Below are 18,098 nucleotides of genomic sequence, written 5' to 3'. Positions count from 1 at the left end.
TATTATTGCAGTCTAATTTAAAATAACAATATTTTCTTAGTGAAGAAGCAATTTTAACAGTATTAATAGATAATGTTAAAAAATGTGCTACATCATAAACGTCTAATGGAGGAAGGGTAAAGTGGTGTCTATCCTCCTGAAACCTTTCATTTTATCCCCCTTTAAAAAAAGCTAGGGCAACCATAAGTTACATCCCTCTAACAAACAAAAACTTTCTTTATATGTATGAAGTTGATCAAACACATCACTTGATATTTAAAATTTTGTTGATTTCAGAACTCTACAAATGTCTGTCTAGCTATCCAGTGAGAAGGAGATAGATAGATAGAGAATGTTGAAGATGATGTTGATATGCTTGCATGGTCTGTTGGTCAGTCTGTCCGCTCTTGGTGCAGGTAATTGATTCATTATACTTCCTTTAATTTTAAGAGACACTCGTTTCCAAAGTTTAATTTGTTTTGCAACTTTTATTAAACTTAATAATCATATAAAATATCTTAAATAAGGCAACATGATGTCTGTATGTTTGTTAATTTGTTTGTTTGTTTCAAAGGATCACGCTAACCGCTGAACCAAATTGGTTTTCCTTTACAGGGTAGCTTCTCATAGGTCCTGGGAAATCTTATAATCATTTTTGGGAAGGGTACCGCCTCCCTCCCAAGATAAATCGCCCCTAGAAAAAAAACTACCCCCATCCCCCCAAAAAAATTTATTATTTCTTAAAAATAGAATAAAAAATGGGGTTAACGAATTCAACTACCCTTTCCTCATGTGCCCCCAGAGGCCTCTGGGGGCATAGCCGTTAGTAGCAAATACAACAGTTCATTCATGAGTAGCAAGGAATCTAATAATCATGGAAGGGCAAACGGACAAAGTGAGTTATAGAGCAGATATACATTGGTCATAAAAAGAGAGGGTGAATTTGGTAAAATATAAAAACCTCAAAACCTTTCTATACTTATACATATGTGTTTTTGTAGCATGATCGACAGACTGACAGACCTAGCAAATCTTTATATGAATGCTTTTTGGTAAGGGATCTCTTTACAAAAAAAATCTGCTGTTTTACTTTAATAACAGCTGAAAAAACTGACTGCGAAAGCGAATTATAGAGTAGTTTTACATTTTAAAAAGATTAGACTTCAATATAATGTGTATATACAGTGGTGTACACAGAGATTTAACATAAAGGGGTGCACGAAGCGCATCCGAAAATTTTGACACCCCTTTTAGTGAAGGTTGTTGACGGGTGTATTAAAGACAACAAGATCGTTGTTATTTTAGTGTTATAGGATTAAATAAAACCTCTTATGTATCTACTCCCTACATAAGCCAATTTTTGTTCACACTAATTTGAATTTAAGGGGTGTGTGGATTTCATTCTTTGATACCCCTCTTGGCTGTTTTATAGGGTGTATCAATGGGGGTTTAGATCCTTTACAGGGTGGATACACCCCTCTATATCACCCCTCTGTACGCCATAGGGTATGTATAATGCAAAACTGAAAGTGTTTTTGTTGAGAACCGTGAAAAATTATTAAATTGTTCTTTTACACTGCTAATAATGTCAGAGTAGCCAATACAATAATTTACTTTGGATTCGAAATTTGAAGCTAGTAAAATTGGCTGACTCAGATTATGACGCCAAAAAAATGACCAATGAGAGGCAAATATACACTGTAATTGAACAATGGTAAAATTTATAGTGGCCTCTCATTGGTAAATTTTTTTGACGTTATAATCTGAGTCAGCCACTTTTACTAGCTTCCGAAATTTAAATAGATTTTTGTGTACTTTTTTATGATTTTTATCGAAAAACCCTTCAGTTTATTAATGCTTCTTTGTGACATAATAGTCCTTTTCTGTATGTGGCTTGTACAGATAGAGAGGGAACAATGGGCTGTATATGAAACTGGTCCCAAAAGTTTAAAGTAACTTTTTCTTAGTCTTTAGCTTAACAACTTTGGGCACTTTAGTGAATTTTGTTTGGTTGATTCATTAAGTAGAGTGTTCAAAAGATATAACCACCAATTTTAACCTACAAAAGGGGTGGCTTTGTGTATTATTATTGGGGATGTACATAAATTTAACAGCTATTGTCTTATCCCGTTAGAACACTGGGCTTGTAGTTGTAAATAACTTGACAACGCTGGTATAAGAATGTGAATATGTTTTTATTAAACCCAATAATCAAAGGCAGTCTTTTTCTCATGCTTCAAGAGAATTAAATTTAACTTGCTGAATCTTTATTTGTTTTAATTCTAAAACTAGTTTTATTTGATTGACACAAATCATTTTTTACGACATATTATTTAGACACTAGCGGCTGCGCCCCTAGAAGCATCTAGGGGAGAGGGAAGTCGAACCCCCCCCCCATTTTAAATTTGAGTTTTCAAAAGAAAAAGTAAAACAATTATTTTTAGGGGTGTCACTTTTTATGAGGAGGGTGGAGATACCCTCTTCTAAAATACTTAAAAACATTCCTTGAACCTATAAGAAGTTTCACTGAAAAGGAGAATCATATTAGTTTAGCGGTTAACGAGATCCTTTGTTACAGACAAAAAAAGCTTATTACTTTATATAGTAGGATTATACATCAAACAAGCATATTATTATGTTTTTTTTTTAAATTTGGCAATCTCAATCAAGTTTATTTATCTTTATAAATACTAAAAAGCACAAATAATTGAGATCACTAAATTTCAATTTAATTTCCCCTATGTTGGAAGGACGAAAGTTTTAAAAAAGTCATTTAATTTAGTGATTTCCCTCAAAGTGTCTGTTGAGCCATGAAGACAACCCCCTTATCTGTAAACAAATTGAAAGCAAGGAAGATTAGTTTTTTATGTCTAACCCCTGGGGGGGGGGGGGCTCTAACCCAAATAGATTTTTAATTTGATTGTGATGAAACGAGTGTAGATTAACTTTCTGCCATTGACCTATCCATTCCTTAGCCCTTAAAGGTAACTTTACCAATCTACGTGTGCCAATTCATAACGTGATTCCATAGCTATTAGTTTCATTGTATAACATTAGAATCTTAAAGTTTTTAACTAGGCTTTCCAGGTTGAAATAATCCAATATTGTTCTAAAATGTGTTTATATTTGTTTTCTTGCTATACAATTTTTTGTAGGTTTTTAAACAGACGGACATTCACAGTTATGGAGTAGATTCGCTATCCTATTATAAGAAGTAGCGAGAATTTATATTTCGATAACTGCTGAACCGTTTGAATTCTCCATATTAGAAAAGTTTCACATATATACTGGAATGTTTTAGGGTAATTTTCTGCCACCCCCTTCCCTTCAAATACGAAGCCCCTAGAAGCTAAGGGTGACGCTGCTAGTTATTTCATATCTTTTTAGTATTGGTTAAGTCAGTATGAGACATAATAGTTATTTCTCGCATCGTATTATAAATAGCTTTCCGCGGATATGATTGTACATTTTTATATTCGTAGAAAGCTGGATATAATACGATGCTAGACATAGTTTTTTTGTATGGATAAGAACCGGTTCCTATCCACCGGATTCGAATAAATACGAGAAAACCCTTTCTTCAGCTTTATACACAGTTAAAAAATTCTTTTATATTGTGATTATACTAAAATATAGGACTTTTGATCCCGTCAAAAATGTCCAAACTCATATTGGAGCAAAAAGGATTGTATTAATTACATACATTCCCTTGCACACACACACACATACACAAGTGCACAAACGAACACACACACGCGCCCAAACGAACACACACACATTCTCTCTCACACCCCCCCCCCCCTTACTCACAAATACATATTAGGACTGTACGATCGTATAATTTGTAGAGTTAGTGATATGGAATCAGAAGACAACTTTTTATCAGAAATGGTATTTTTTTGTCAATTTTGTATTAATAAATTGACAAAAATCCAAAATTCATCCTTTAGTACTGAAAGAGAAATCAAATGGAAGAATCTAGTAATAGTGTCTAACTTTTATCTTTGTGACGTAACAAAAATCGAAGGATGAGAGGGGAGGTAGGAAAGGAAACCCCTAAAAAAGAGATGGATTTTTGTTACGTCACAAAGATAAAAAGTTAGACACTATTACTAGGTTCTAATGGAAGGTATATAAGTATTGGAGATTTTAATTAATAGCCCAAATTTTGTACAAAAAGCTATTTTAAGCGTATGAATTCCTCTTCAAGAAGCATGATTTCATTGTTTATTACATTCGTACTTTGCATACAATCTTGGGCTATCGAAAATGGACCTAAGCTTGTATTGAGTTTGGGTTATTGTAGGGATGATGGGATAGATGAATTAAAATAAGATATCTATTATTACAGGGATCTAATGCAATAGGATAATGGCTGATAAATAGATGTATATCCCCAATGATGATATACAAAACTACCTCTTCTGTAGATTAAAATTAGTTGTTGAAACGTTCGAATACTCAACTTAATCAATCAACCAATCATAATTCACCGCCCAGCATATACTTTTATCGCATTATTTTAAGAAACATGTCGTATTAATACGTCCTTAATGGCGTGACTTTTTTATTACTATACAAATGACGTTTCATATTTTTTAAATTTTTTTAAAAGACGTATTGTGTACCAAAAACACGTCGTTATCTTTAAAAAAACGTCACAAAAAAATATAAATAATAACAATATTTTTAATTAATTGACATTTTATCTTAAATAACGGCGCATTAAAACGTCAATTTTTCCTTTAAGGCGTCCAGAAAAACAAGATGGCCGCCAAACTTTCAAAATTGTATTATAATTTTTTATTATTTGTGGTAAATAAAATGATTAAATTTAATTAAATTTAAATCATTTAAGGCTGTATTAAGACGTCAAATTTTTATAAAACGTCAAAAAAAAACAATATGGCTACCAAATTTGGTAATGTATTATTTACTTACAAACTAAATAGTAGAAATGATTCAGGGTTAAAATTAATCTAACAATTTTGAATCAAACACATAATATTATTTCATTGCTTACTGAAATGTTTTATGACCTATATATATGGTTCTATTCTTTCTATAAGGTCTCACCAAATAAAAAATTTGTTTTCATAATATACATGCATAAAGGAACTAAAATATAAATTCATAGTGGTGTCTGTAGTACTACTATCCTTCATTTCATTACAAAATAATAATTGTCAAACTAAAAATATGGTCAAAACATTGAGAAAACAAAGCTAAACAATTAGTGATTTCAACTGCCATCTGGTGTCAAAATCAGTAACTATTTGATCAATTTCCTTTTTAAATTTATATAAGATCATTTTAATGCGTCCTTTTTTATCAATATGTCATTTAAATTATTTAATTAATAAAAATGACTTATTACAAATAAAGGAGGTTTTTATTCCACATTATTTATTTTATTTACTGTGATATTAATATGTAATTTTATAACATATATTAATATGTGGAAAAAATTTAATATGACGTATTGAAACAACCTTAATTTTTATATTTAATCAGGCATTAATTTGTAATTTCTTTTTTAAAGAAAAATAATGGCAAATAAAAAACAATTAAGGCCATATTAATAAGTCATTTTCTTTAAATACGTCACAAAAAAGACGTATTGAAAATTAACGACATGTCAATACAACCTTTCTAAAGAAACAAAACCACTTTTGTAGATGCTGGGCGAAGCTCACAAAGTTGTTATGCCAACGAATATGAAAACGATATTATAGGACATTGGGGGCTTGTGTAATAAACATACCATTGTCCCCTCTCTACTATCTTTAACTAGGTTTTTTTTTAAATGGGTAAAAATAATTAATGTTAATTTACCGAACCCTTTATAACTGACTATGTGAGTAGAGTATGAATTAATCATGTAAAGTTTGCCAATAGTTTGGACTTATGTTACATTTAACATCACTCTTAGATCTTCGAGATCTAAAGGAGGGATAAGACAATGGCCGATAAATCCCCCATGATAATATACAAAATTACCCCTTCTGTAGATTACAAATAGTGGTTGAAACATTTATAATAAATATTTCTGATGATTTTTCAAAATATCTACTTTGATCATTGGTCAATTGCATATGAAAATACACGTCACATTTTTTTTCTAACGCAACATATATGCTTTTTTAAAGTTATGTATTCTATGTTATTTGACCTAAGGATAATGGAAACACCCCTAAAACAGAGAATCTAACCATGTTATTACATATTGTATCTTTGTTCCAGCGATAAAGGAAATTACACCTGAAGAAAACTTTTTACAATTTGAAAAATTTTGGTAAACTGGAATAGTTATTTCTCGCATCGTATTATAAACGGCTTTCCGCGGATATAGAATGTACAATTATAAGGTTAAAACTAGTTTTTTAGCCCCGAGGTGCCGAAGGCACCGGCTAAAAATACTGGTTTTAATCTTATGATTGTACATTTTTATATTTGTAGAAAGCTGGATATAATACGATGCTAGATATATCGGATTCGAAGGAATACGAGAAATAGTATTATTTAATTTTAAGTCACTATAATTTGAAAATAAATCTTATGAGAAACGGTAAAAATACATGTTATCTTATGTGACAGACAGACAGACAGAAGACATCCAATTACTCCTCATACAAACATATCATGCACACCGACAACTTGATATTTCATATAGTGGAACGTTCCAACATCTAGGAATCCACTGTTTTAGAGGTCTTTAGGCAATAGTATGTAAATGATAGTATTTTTATTAACCCTTACAGATCGGGCCCCAATTCCCACCTTATCAGATCGTGGGGGGGGGGGGCTCCAAGAGCCCCCCCCCCTTCTATCTCGGCTCCTGTTACAGATAAAGACGTAAAATTTTTTTTCTGGTGGTTCATGTGTATTTTTAGAGAAAATTACTTTTTCTAGTCATAGAGGTCAAACCACTCCTTAGCCGCTTTTTAGCGGCCAGCCGCTAAATTTTAAAACGGCTGTAGAGCGGCCAATTTTGCAGCTAGGATGACCAAATTGTAGGACGAACTTTTATTTTTCATAACAAAAAAATTACTTTTTCTGATCATCGCCGAAAAACGGCAAATAACGGAAACCGCCATTTTCGGGGTCCGGCGGTAAAACGGTGGTTGGCGGCGCCAGTTAATATTTTTATCTGTTTATTGTTGCTCAAGGATTTACCAAAAAAATTTATAGGTCTCTGGATGTAATAGAAGCCACGATATTTATGATATATGTCTGTAGTAAAAAACAGACAAAAATCGGTCATAAAGTCGGTCTCGGATCGGTCAAACGGTCATAACACCACTTTTCTCAGAAGGTCATTGATATCTAAGCATTCACCAAAAAAATTTAGGTTTCTACCTTATACACAAAGTCATAATGTAGAAATTAAGATTTATTTAGAATTTTTTCTAATTTTGGTGCTACCCAACCGACTTTGACCGGACACCACGACCGACACAGACCAGATATCCTAATAAAATCAACTCTTATCGACGTATAATTACTAAACTTAAAAAGTCATGAAGTCACAGCTCTCCATCTTACCTACAAAAAAATGAGATCTGTAATGGTTAATGTGTAGATGAGGGTAAAAATATCAATAAGCATTTTTGAAAATCATGCAAAAAGATTTTCAATCGGAAATGATCATTATTAAGACGAAATAAATTGTTATGCTTGAAACAATATGTGTCTGATTTATATGATTTGATTAAAAACTACATGAACTTACATTTTAATTTTTCTCAGAGTACATATATCCTTATGCATTATATATAAAATGAGCAATGGTGATTGGTCATGTCATGTTTTAGTTGTAAGAAAGCCAATGTTTAGTTTTTAAACTTAATTTCTTATTTTTCCTCATTATTACCAGTATGCAAAACAGAATAGAAAAAAATCCTCTGTTCCTTCTATTTTAATTACACAATACCTGGGATAATAAGAAGGAAATTGTCGTATTAAAAGAGAAAATTTGAGCACAGCATTGTGCCTTATTGTTCTAAGAATCGCCATTTAAAATTTGATTTTAAAGGAAACTCTACTGTTCAAAAAAGCTAAAATCAACATTTTAGATTTTAGGTAAGGATTGTCTTTAATGGTTATAGTTTTGTAATGTTTTAAAATTTTCCTTATTGGTACAAAAATCAATTATACTATTGTAGCATACTTAATTATGCTAGGAGATTAGATATCTATTACATGATAATTGAAAATTAGAGTTTATTTTTCTTAGAGACTCTCCATGCTTGAAAATCCTACAGTACCAATTAAACACATTTGACCCCAAGACATTCTAAGGTGTACTGAAATTTAGTTTCCGAAAGTGTACCTAGCTTCCGCATCCTATCTCAAAATTTACTACTAGCTAAAAAAGCTTCAAACTTCCAAAAAAATATAAATTTAAAAATAATTTTGAATGTATAATGTATAAATCGTTTATACATTATATCGCTTTTCCCTTTGACTGGAGTAGCTGAAAATAGCGTTTGCAATAATAAGGTTATCTGCTGTACACATTTGGAAATTAGGGATGAAATAGGCAATCCATTTTCAGCAAATCCATTCTAAAACTTTGGTGTTTACACAACCAAACAAAATAATAGCTGTCTATTTTGAGCTGTTATAATATCAACATAAAAATATTACCACAATGAAATAAGAATTTGGAAATTCTTATTTAAAGTAGCAGGATATATATTTATGTGTACCGAAGAATCTTGCTAACCGATGGACCGATATGGTTCTCATATACAGTGAATCTTCTTTCAGGTTCAGGGACGGTTTATAATTTTTTTCGAGGAGGGTTTCCCAATCGTCCCATGAGAAATTGCCTCTGGAAAAAATAACCCCCAAAGTTTTTGTTCTTCTTTTTAAAACTAAAATTTAAACTGGAGGGTCGGCACAAACCCCCCTTCCTAAAGTTCTCTAGAGGAGATGAACTGAATTTAGTTTCCGAAAGTGTGCGTAGCTTCCGCGTCCTATCTCAATATTTGCTACTAGCTAAAAAAGCTTCAAACGTCAAAAAAAATCAAAATTTGAAAAATTAAAATTTTTGAATGTATAATGTATAAATCGTTTATACATTAAATGAAAATCGCTTTTCCATTTGACCGGAGTCGCTGAAAATAGGGTCTGCAATAATTGGGTTATCTGCTGTACACTTTAGGAAACTAGGACTCGAATAGGAAATTTATTTCAGCTGATCCTAGAGGAGAAACCGCTATTGTTAAATAAGTGACAAGAAACGACGGGATGTTATCAATAATGCATCACGTTTGACTGGGATTAAAAAAAAACTATATTTTGACTGTAATGTGAGAACGTTATCATAACTAAATTTTGTTCTACAAGAAAAGACGCGAATAATTGTCTAAAATTCTAATTCATGGATCAAGGGAGGGATGGGTGATTAATTATTATAGAAAGGTTAAAAAATAACTAGGAATATTGGTTGGAAAGTTTAAACACTGATAAATTGTACCAATCAATCAAGATTTAAGTCCCCAACGTTTTTAATGCAAATAATGAGAAAGTATGTTTATAAACCTTTGGGAATCAGAATAATTTCCAGCTTTATATTCCCTTTCTTCCTGATGTATAACATAGGGTTCTGACTTGCGACTTAGTTTGGGTTTACAAAGTTGTAAAAATTAATTTAAATCGCTTTTATTTCCCAGCATTAGATTAGACTAATATGTATACAGGGATCTCAAGGGATAAGACAATGACCAATGTACATCCCTAATGATGAAACACAAAATTACCCCTTCTGTAGATTAAAAGTAGTTGTTAAGCACTTGACACTTAACTTAATAAACCAACCAATCAAAGTTCACCTAGTCCTCAAATTTGTCAAGCCAAATAAGAATAAGTTATTATAAAACTTTGGGGACTAGTGTAATAAACAGCCCATTGTCCCCTCTCTCTCTGATATGCATATCAACGTTCAGCCGTGCTGAATTTTAACTTAACAAAATGACGAAATAACGAATCTTAGTTGTTCTTGATTTTAAATAAAGTAGAAACATGGATTAATTTATGAAAAGCACAATTTCAAAATAATCAAAGCTACTATCTAAGCCATTCTAAAAACTGTAAAAGAACTTTAAAATTTGTTTAAATCACCAAAAATATGACAATTCCTATATTAATTTTTAGTCTGATACAAACCAATAAAACTACCATTTCATCAGGTATATTAAGAGAAAGGATATTGGACGATAGATTGATTTGAACCTTTAATTATGATAAACAGAATTACCCCTAGTGAATAAAGAATGTGCTAGAAATTTTTTTGCACTACTAATTAGGATCAACCAAACAAGCAATTTAAATTTTGCAGTTTGTGAAGAATCAACATTTATTAACATTAACTTTTATACATTTCAGGAAAGTGTTTCTCTGGTAAGCCAAGCGTACTCGGCCCACGGGGTAACGAGTTCGGATTCAACGGGCCCTAGCCTTTAAGTATTCTACCAAACAAACAAGCAGGATTCAATCATACAGAATTATATATTTAAACTGAATAATATTTACAAGTTATGTTTACTATATATATACAACAAAAATATGACAATAGTTAGGTTTGAAGGGGGTGTGGGGCGCTAGGGCTTAGCGCCCGACGGTAGACAGGCTGTGGGGGCAGCGGTGGTAAAAGGGGAGGCAGTGCCTCCCGATTATATAAGTGCATGATGGACTCGTGATAGTTGCATGTTCAAGTCCCCTCCCCACATTTAGGCAGGCTTAGTTTGACCGCCGGGTGCGGGGTTAACAGCGGTCATGAGATGGATAGTGATATAATAGGATTAGTGCGGTGGGTTTGTTATCATAAGTCACAGCGAAGCAACTCTGTATTGGGCCTGTCCGTATGGGTGTCGTATTACCACAACCTCCCCTTCAAGGGTTGCGTGGCTCTTGAGACACCAGGCCTTGAACCTGGGGATACGACAGCCGGCTCATGCGCCGGACAGGCAGTTACTGGGGCACAGCTCGATGGAGGACAGCTCGGGCTACACAGGCTCCTCGGGACACTCGTTGCTCGGTCTGACTGTGATTGGTGATCAGCATTGTCAGCTCCTGGTTGGCTTCTAGGCGTGGGTTGGCCACGGCCAGGCCTCGCCGCTGGAAATTTTGCCTCGTCTGCAGGATCAGTTCTGTCTCGGCTGGTAACTGGACACGGAGGCCTAGGCAGATTCTGGTGGTTCCTAAGGGTGGAATGGTGATGGCAAAGGGCGCATAGAACTCCATGGGGGCGCCCGCTTGATTCAGGTTGCTTGGCCTCCTAGCTCCTACCCGGATGGGGATGGCTGTCATCAACAGGGGGCACATGGCTTCTTCTTCTTCTTCTGGGGCGGCTTCTTCCATCGCAGTGGCTGGCTCTTCTCCTACAGGTCCGCTGCTGGCTGGCAGGTTCTCCATGTCTGCGTCAGGGTTCCAGATGGCATCTCTGAGTGGCTCTGGAGCAGGCGGCGGCGGCGGTGGTTCGTTGGGTTGCTCCTGCAGGTTTTCCTCCACTGGGTCACGATCTTGGCCGCTAGGCTGTGGGGCGGCTGCGGCTGGCTGGTGCACTGGGAACTCTCCTGGGTTGCTAGCTGCGGGCGCCGCCGCTCCAACTGGCAGCTCGGTGGCATCCTCGTCGCCGTCCACGTCAACTTGGATGTCCTCTGGGATCTGGTGGGCAGTCACATCTCCAGTGTATTTGCGCAGTCGGCCTACATGCGCGGTAACTTCTGAGATCCTGGCTACTGGAGAGGCAGGTTTGATGACATAATGGACTTCTGTAGCTTTCCTCACTACTTTCCAGGGGCCAGTCCATCTCTTGGTAATCTTGGCTGCCTTTCCTGGCACCAGGCGAGGGGCCAGGTACCAGACCAAGTCTCCAACCTCATACTTGGCCGTGCCTTCGTAAGCTGCCGCGCTCCTCCTGATGGCTCCCTCCTCCTTCTGCTGGATGGCATCATAAACTGCATAGTAGCGCTGCAACAGAGCTTGGACGTTGGCTGGAACTGAAGCATATTCGGTCTCTGGCAGCCGTAGCACCATGTCCACCGGAAGTTTGGCCTCTCTCCCAAAGAAGGCCAGGAACGGGGTCACACCAGTGGACCTACAGGCCTTGGTGTTGTAGGCAAAGGCGATGGCAGGCAGGTGGGGCTCCCAGTTGTTATCGTCTCTGTCTAGGAACAGGCGCATGCCTGTGTTGAGCGTCCTATGAAACCTCTCCACTCGGTTGGACTGCGGATTGTAGGGTGGTGGATGTGTCAGGCCAATCTCAAGCCGGGAGGCCAGTTCCTGGAATACCTGGCCGGTAAATTCCATTCCATTGTCGGAATGGATCTTCAGGGGGCATCCGAACGTGGCCAGGTGGCGGTGCAACAGGACTTCAGCCACCGTGAGGGTGCGCTTGTTGGGGATGGCGTAGAGGCTGACAAACCGGCTAAATCCATCTTGGCAGGTGAGGATGTAGCGGTTCCCAGCTGGAGTCTCTGGCAGTGGCCCCACCAGGTCGATGAATAGGACTTGCTGTGGATACCCCTGGCGGGAGGGCACGTGGATCCCCTGCTTCAGCCTCTCCTTGGTAACTTTCTGGACACACTCAGGGCAGGTTTGTACCATCAGGCGGACGTCACGGGCTAGGTTGGGCCACCAGAAGTGCATGGCAACGCGGGCGATAGTTGCGTCCATCCCAAAGTGCCCAGCCATGGGGGTCCCATGGGCTAGAAAGAACGCATCCTGCTGGAGGGCCGAAGGCAGCAGGTATCTTGTCCTCTCTCCCGTCAGAGTCTGGTCAGTGGTGGTGAGGCAGCCATGCTCGTCAAGGCCCAGGGCTGAGAAGCGGCTGGCGTACTGCTGCTCGTCTCGTTCCTTGCCACGCAGCTCAGCCTTGGTTGGGGCCTTGCCATCAGCCACCCATTGGCGGACACGGAGCAGGAGGGGGTCCTGTGTCTGGGCTTCCAATACTCTAGCTGAATCCAGTCGGGCGGCAGGAGGCCGGCTAGCTGCGGGCTCCCCTAGCTGGGCCAGGTTGTGGATATACTCAGCCTGCTCTGCTAATTCTTCGGCGCTAGCCGTTGGCATGTTGGCATCTTCCCGGCGGCTGAGGGCGTCGGCGTTGGTATTCTGGGTGCCAGGCCTGTGGCAGACGGTAAAGTCTAAGGCCGCTAGCTCCTCCTGCCAGCGGGCCACCATCCCTGTGGATGTGTTCAGTGATTTCATTTGTAGCAGGGCAGAGGAATCAGTGTTGATCTGGAAGCTGCGGTAGGACAAGATGCCGTGGAATTTTCGGATCCCATAGATAATGGCGGCCATCTCTCCCTTCCAGGACGGGTAGCGCGTCTCAGGGTCGGTTGTCTTGCGCCCCACGGCGGCAATCAGCCTCTCCTTGCCCTCTTGGCATTGACTCAGTATGGCAGAGATGGCGCGGCTGCTGAAATCTGTGGTGAGCTGGAACACTGCTGGTAAATCAAACCTGGGCGGCGCTCGGATGGGGGCCTGTCGGAACTTGTCCTTGAGTTGCAGCAGCTGGGCTTCCATCTCAGGCGTCCAGGTTAGGGCCTTGGCCGTCTTCTGCCGATTCATCTCGTAGGTGAGGTCTGCATACTCTGGGATGAACAGGCGGTAGTATCCAAAGAAGCCCAGCAACGCCAGCAAATCCTTGGGGGTGCTAGGGGCTGGCCAGTCCAAGATGCGGTCAATATAGTCCTCTTGCATGGCTATCCCCTCTCGGCTGAGGGTGTGACCCAGATAATCCACCTTGGACCGGAACAACTTGGTCTTGGCTGGCTTGAGGCGGATCCCTCCCCTGCGGTGGGCTTCCAAGACCTCTCGGAGCCTGGCCAGGTGGGCCCAGGTATCCTGGTGGAAGGTCAGGACGTCGTCAAGGTATGACTGGAGGTTGGCTGTGCCTAGTGGGTTTAGGACCCCTGCAATAAACCTGGAATAGACAGACGGTGCCGTAGCCAGGCCAAAGGGCATCCTTTTCCATTGATACAAGCCCCTGGGGGTGGTGAAGGCGGTGCAGGGCCGGCTATCCTCAGACACACGGATGGTGTAGTATGCGGCCACCGCGTCTAGAGCACTGTAGACACGGTGCCCGCCAGCTCGTTCCACCAATTGCTGGATCCTAGGCAGGGGGTAGCTGTCCAGCTCCAGACACTTGTTGAGGGCCCTGTAGTCGACGGCCCAGCGGGTGCTCCCGTCCTTCTTCTTGATGGGCACCAGGGGGCTGCTCCAGGCGGAGTCCGACGGCTCTATGACTCCTTCCTGCAGCCAAGTGTCCAGTTGTTTCTCCAGTTCAGCCTCTTGCCGCGGGTTCAGATCCCTAAATCTCTGGCGGATCGGCTGGGTCCCTGGCTTGAGGCGCAGCTGCAATTCAACCACATCTGTGCAGCCGGGGGTAGAATTAGAGAAGACGTCCCTGTACTCTGACAACGTAGTCCAGACCTCCTTCTTGAGCAAGGGGTCCTTGCGTAGGAACTCATTGTCTTCCATCTCCAAGGCCTCCCACAACTCTTGCATGTCTATAGGCTCAGCAGGTTCTTGGACCGAGTGGAGACGCGGGGGAGGCGTATCAGAAACTTCCAGAATGTCAGGTTTGACCAGCTCCCCTGCCACTGGGAGGCCAGCATCCAGCAAGAGGGGCACCTCCCCCTCATTGACCACCAGTACTCTAAACACAGTGGCAGAGCCAGGCCTGTGGGCATACAGGCCCTCTGGAATAACAAGGTCCTCCCCAAACCTCTGTTCTGGGGCAGCTAGTTGAATGGCATCCTTGGTGCGATGGCCTACTAGCTCAACAGGGACTGCCATAACCCCGCGGCCAGGCAGGACCACCCGCTTGGCTGTGCGGAGCTGGGGTGGTTGACCGTCAGTTGGAGTGACAGCGCTCAGCCTATACGTGGCTGGTGAGGGGTCAGCCTTGGCTCCGGGACCCACCGGCCGCGACTTGACGGGCTCGGCGTCTGGAGAGGCTGACGTGTCGGAGCCAGGCTTGGCTCCGGGGGCGTCCGGCCACGATTTGACGGGCTCGGCGCTGGGAGAGGCCAAAATGCTGGGTCCAGCTTTGGCTCCGTGGGCGTCCGGCCGCGACTTGACGGGCACGGCGCCGGGAGAGGCTGGGGCCTGAGAGTTGAGTGTGGCTCCGGGTACATCAGACCGCGACTTGACGGGTCTGGACTCGGGCTTGGCTGGTGGACTGGCTGGAGGTCCCAGGTAGAGGGGGCCAGGTGGACACGGCTGGCCGTTGATAAAAATGTCGGAGGAGAAGATGGGTTCTGGAGGGCTGGCAATCTCAGGAAACGTTGTTGGCAGGCTCTCCCTTGGCACCTTGGGCACTGGGGGCAACCCCATGGCTAGCAGGTTAGCGCCCTTGTGTGCGTTGAGCTCAGCGTCCACCCAGTGTGTGCCTTTCTCAACCACACGCGGCTGCTCAGGCAGGGGGCCTGGCAGAGGCCCCTCATAGCTTAGCTCTCGCTCGGCTGTCTCCCGGTCAATGGGGACGCCACGGAGTGGGATAAACTCCCCACGCGCCCACAAGCAGGGTGGTTGCATGTCGAAACAGAGCCTAGTTCCGAACTCCTTGAGAAAATACCCACCCAAGTTCAGAGGGTGGGAGAGGTTTCGGACCACAGTCACGTGGTATAGATGGAGTATAAGAGTGTGTGAAACTGCCATATATAACTCTTTTAATTTTCCAATTACCTGGAGGGGCTGGCCTTCCTCATTAGCAGTCAGGATCTGGGTGTTGTCCGGAATCAACATGCGTTGCACGCCCATCGCGTGCATGAGGTGCTCAGAAATTACAGCAGACCCTGGTACACGGTTGCCAGAATCAACCATGGCATCAACCTGTACATGCTGGGCAGGGTCAGGAGTAGGAAACCTCACCCTGATATGGCAGGGGAAGTGGAGGTCCTGCCCTTGAGACAAGGGGGCCTCTCGTTCGGCTGGGGTTGGCAGAAACTTTGGTGGTGGCCGCACCGCAGCTATGGTGGTATCGCTTACCATGGTGGCTTAGACTGTAGCTTCGAATCACTAGAGCTTATTAATTATCACTTGGTCAACAATTTTATATTTATTTTTATCACTTGGTTGACTTTTTATACACAATGATGTGTTGTTATCACTAGGAGCTCTAGGTGTGATTCTGGAAGCACTGGCAGCAGGGAATGTCCGTCCTGCAAGGTTCAGAGGGGTGACGGCGGTAGGGAATGACCCGTCCTACAGCGCCGCTGGTTCGAATCCCGACAAATGGCGGCAGGGAATGGCCCGTCCTACAGCGCCTCGGGTTCGAATCCTGGGAGACAGCGGCAGGGAATGTCCCGTCCTGCCGTGCCTGTGGCTCAAAATCTGCTATCCGTCGCAGTGGTAGGGCTTACTTGTGTGCTGAAGCTTCGCAGCCACACATTGCCTTCTTAGGGAGACCAGCACACAGCTGTCTGTCTCGTAGGTTTGGCCTGGGTGTCCTGGGGCTTGTCCCAGCTACACTTGCCAATTTAGACTCAGTTTTGTAGCCGTCTGAGCTAAATTATCCAGTTGCCGTGGCTGCGCACCTAGCGCTACTCCTACACGACACGGACAAAGCGTCTTAACTGGCGCTTTTAGCAGGCTAAATCTGCTTGCCGTAGGCCAGAGGCCCACATATTGCGTTCAAAATGATGGAAATTCGACCTAAAAAGGCCGTCTCACGGGTCAGTTGGCTTCTCAGTTGGCGGCTGATTGTCCCCTTACTTGCCAAAGGGTCCAATCAGAGGTAGAATAGGCTAGTTCTGTAAGGCTCGATCTCACAGCTGACACCAAGTTCTGGTAAGCCGAGCGTACTCGGCCCACGGGGTAACGAGTTCGGATTCAACGGGCCCTAGCCTTTAAGTATTCTACCAAACAAACAAGCAGGATTCAATCATACAGAATTATATATTTAAACTGAATAATATTTACAAGTTATGTTTACTATATATATACAACAAAAATATGACAATAGTTAGGTTTGAAGGGGGTGTGGGGCGCTAGGGCTTAGCGCCCGACGGTAGACAGGCTGTGGGGGCAGCGGTGGTAAAAGGGGAGGCAGTGCCTCCCGATTATATAAGTGCATGTTGGACTCGTGATAGTTGCATGTTCAAGTCCCCTCCCCACATTTAGGCAGGCTTAGTTTGACCGCCGGGTGCGGGGTTAACAGCGGTCATGAGATGGATAGTGATATAATAGGATTAGTGCGGTGGGTTTGTTATCATAAGTCACAGCGAAGCAACTCTGTATTGGGCCTGTCCGTATGGGTGTCGTATTACCACATTTCCATTTTTAATTTCTATAAAGGCCAATAGTTTTTGTCCCAACTAATCTTGTTATATTTTGTTATAGGTGTTATGGGGGAGGATGAATGCGCTATTGGTAAGTCAACAAATAATTTTAATCATTTTTTCATCAACAATATTTTATGCAAAAAAATCTTAGGATCAGGTGCAGTTCGCGGTAAGATATTCCTGTATCGAATATCTTTTTAAAATCATGAATTTTAAAGGCTGCTAAGAAATAATTACGTATGGCCATTATTCAATAATAACCAGTTGTCTCGCAGCGCACAAAAGGCGCGAAATAGACTTATTTTCTCAACTCAAGCTTTCCTTGGATCGTGGGTATTCCAGATTATTTATAGGCCTTCTTATATGTTACGTTCATGCTCATGTACGTTCAGCCGTTTGACAGCTAGCAGGTTTTAAAACTCATAGATTTTTGTAGATCATCAAACACAGGAACATTTTACCGTGAACTGCACCAGATTCAAATATCAAATCTAACAAGCATGATATTATTCGAAGGAGTGGTATAATAACTATGTTATGTTAGAGGGGTTCAAGAAGCTCACTTGCAAGTTGCAAGTTTTGACACCCCCTTCAAACCTATATCAAAGGGGGTGTAGGGAGCTTAAGGGAAGTGTATTAAAGATACGGGTGTGTGTATTGTTAAGTGTCAGGGTGGTGTTTAAACTTCCCTACATCCCCCCTCTGCATGCCTCTAGTGAAATTCATTAGCAGAAAGTTAACAGATTTATAAAACTAAAATCTTGATTAAAATAAACTTAAGCTATTTACATATATTAATTAATATTACAAATAAAGAAAATA

General features: G+C 41.2%; 1 protein-coding gene across 1 annotated transcript in view; it reads left to right on the top strand.

The window, feature by feature from the left end:
- Positions 1-274: 274 nt before the first annotated feature.
- LOC145304147 (uncharacterized) overlaps positions 275-18,098 on the top strand; it is a 41,316-nt gene continuing 23,492 nt past the window's right edge. The window contains exons 1-2 of the mRNA XM_080145908.1: positions 275-395; positions 17,335-17,364. Coding sequence (XP_080002034.1) covers positions 332-395; positions 17,335-17,364 — 94 coding nt within the window. The 5' untranslated portion in view covers positions 275-331. The remainder of the gene's footprint in view (positions 396-17,334; positions 17,365-18,098) is intronic.

This window comes from Acartia tonsa, chromosome 13 (assembly GCF_053477335.1).
Source record: "Acartia tonsa isolate MP-2025a chromosome 13, ASM5347733v1, whole genome shotgun sequence".
Classification (NCBI taxonomy): domain Eukaryota; kingdom Metazoa; phylum Arthropoda; class Copepoda; order Calanoida; family Acartiidae; genus Acartia; species Acartia tonsa.
The sequence above is the reverse complement of the archived record's forward strand: the minus strand, read 5'-3'. Positions and strand labels throughout refer to the sequence as shown.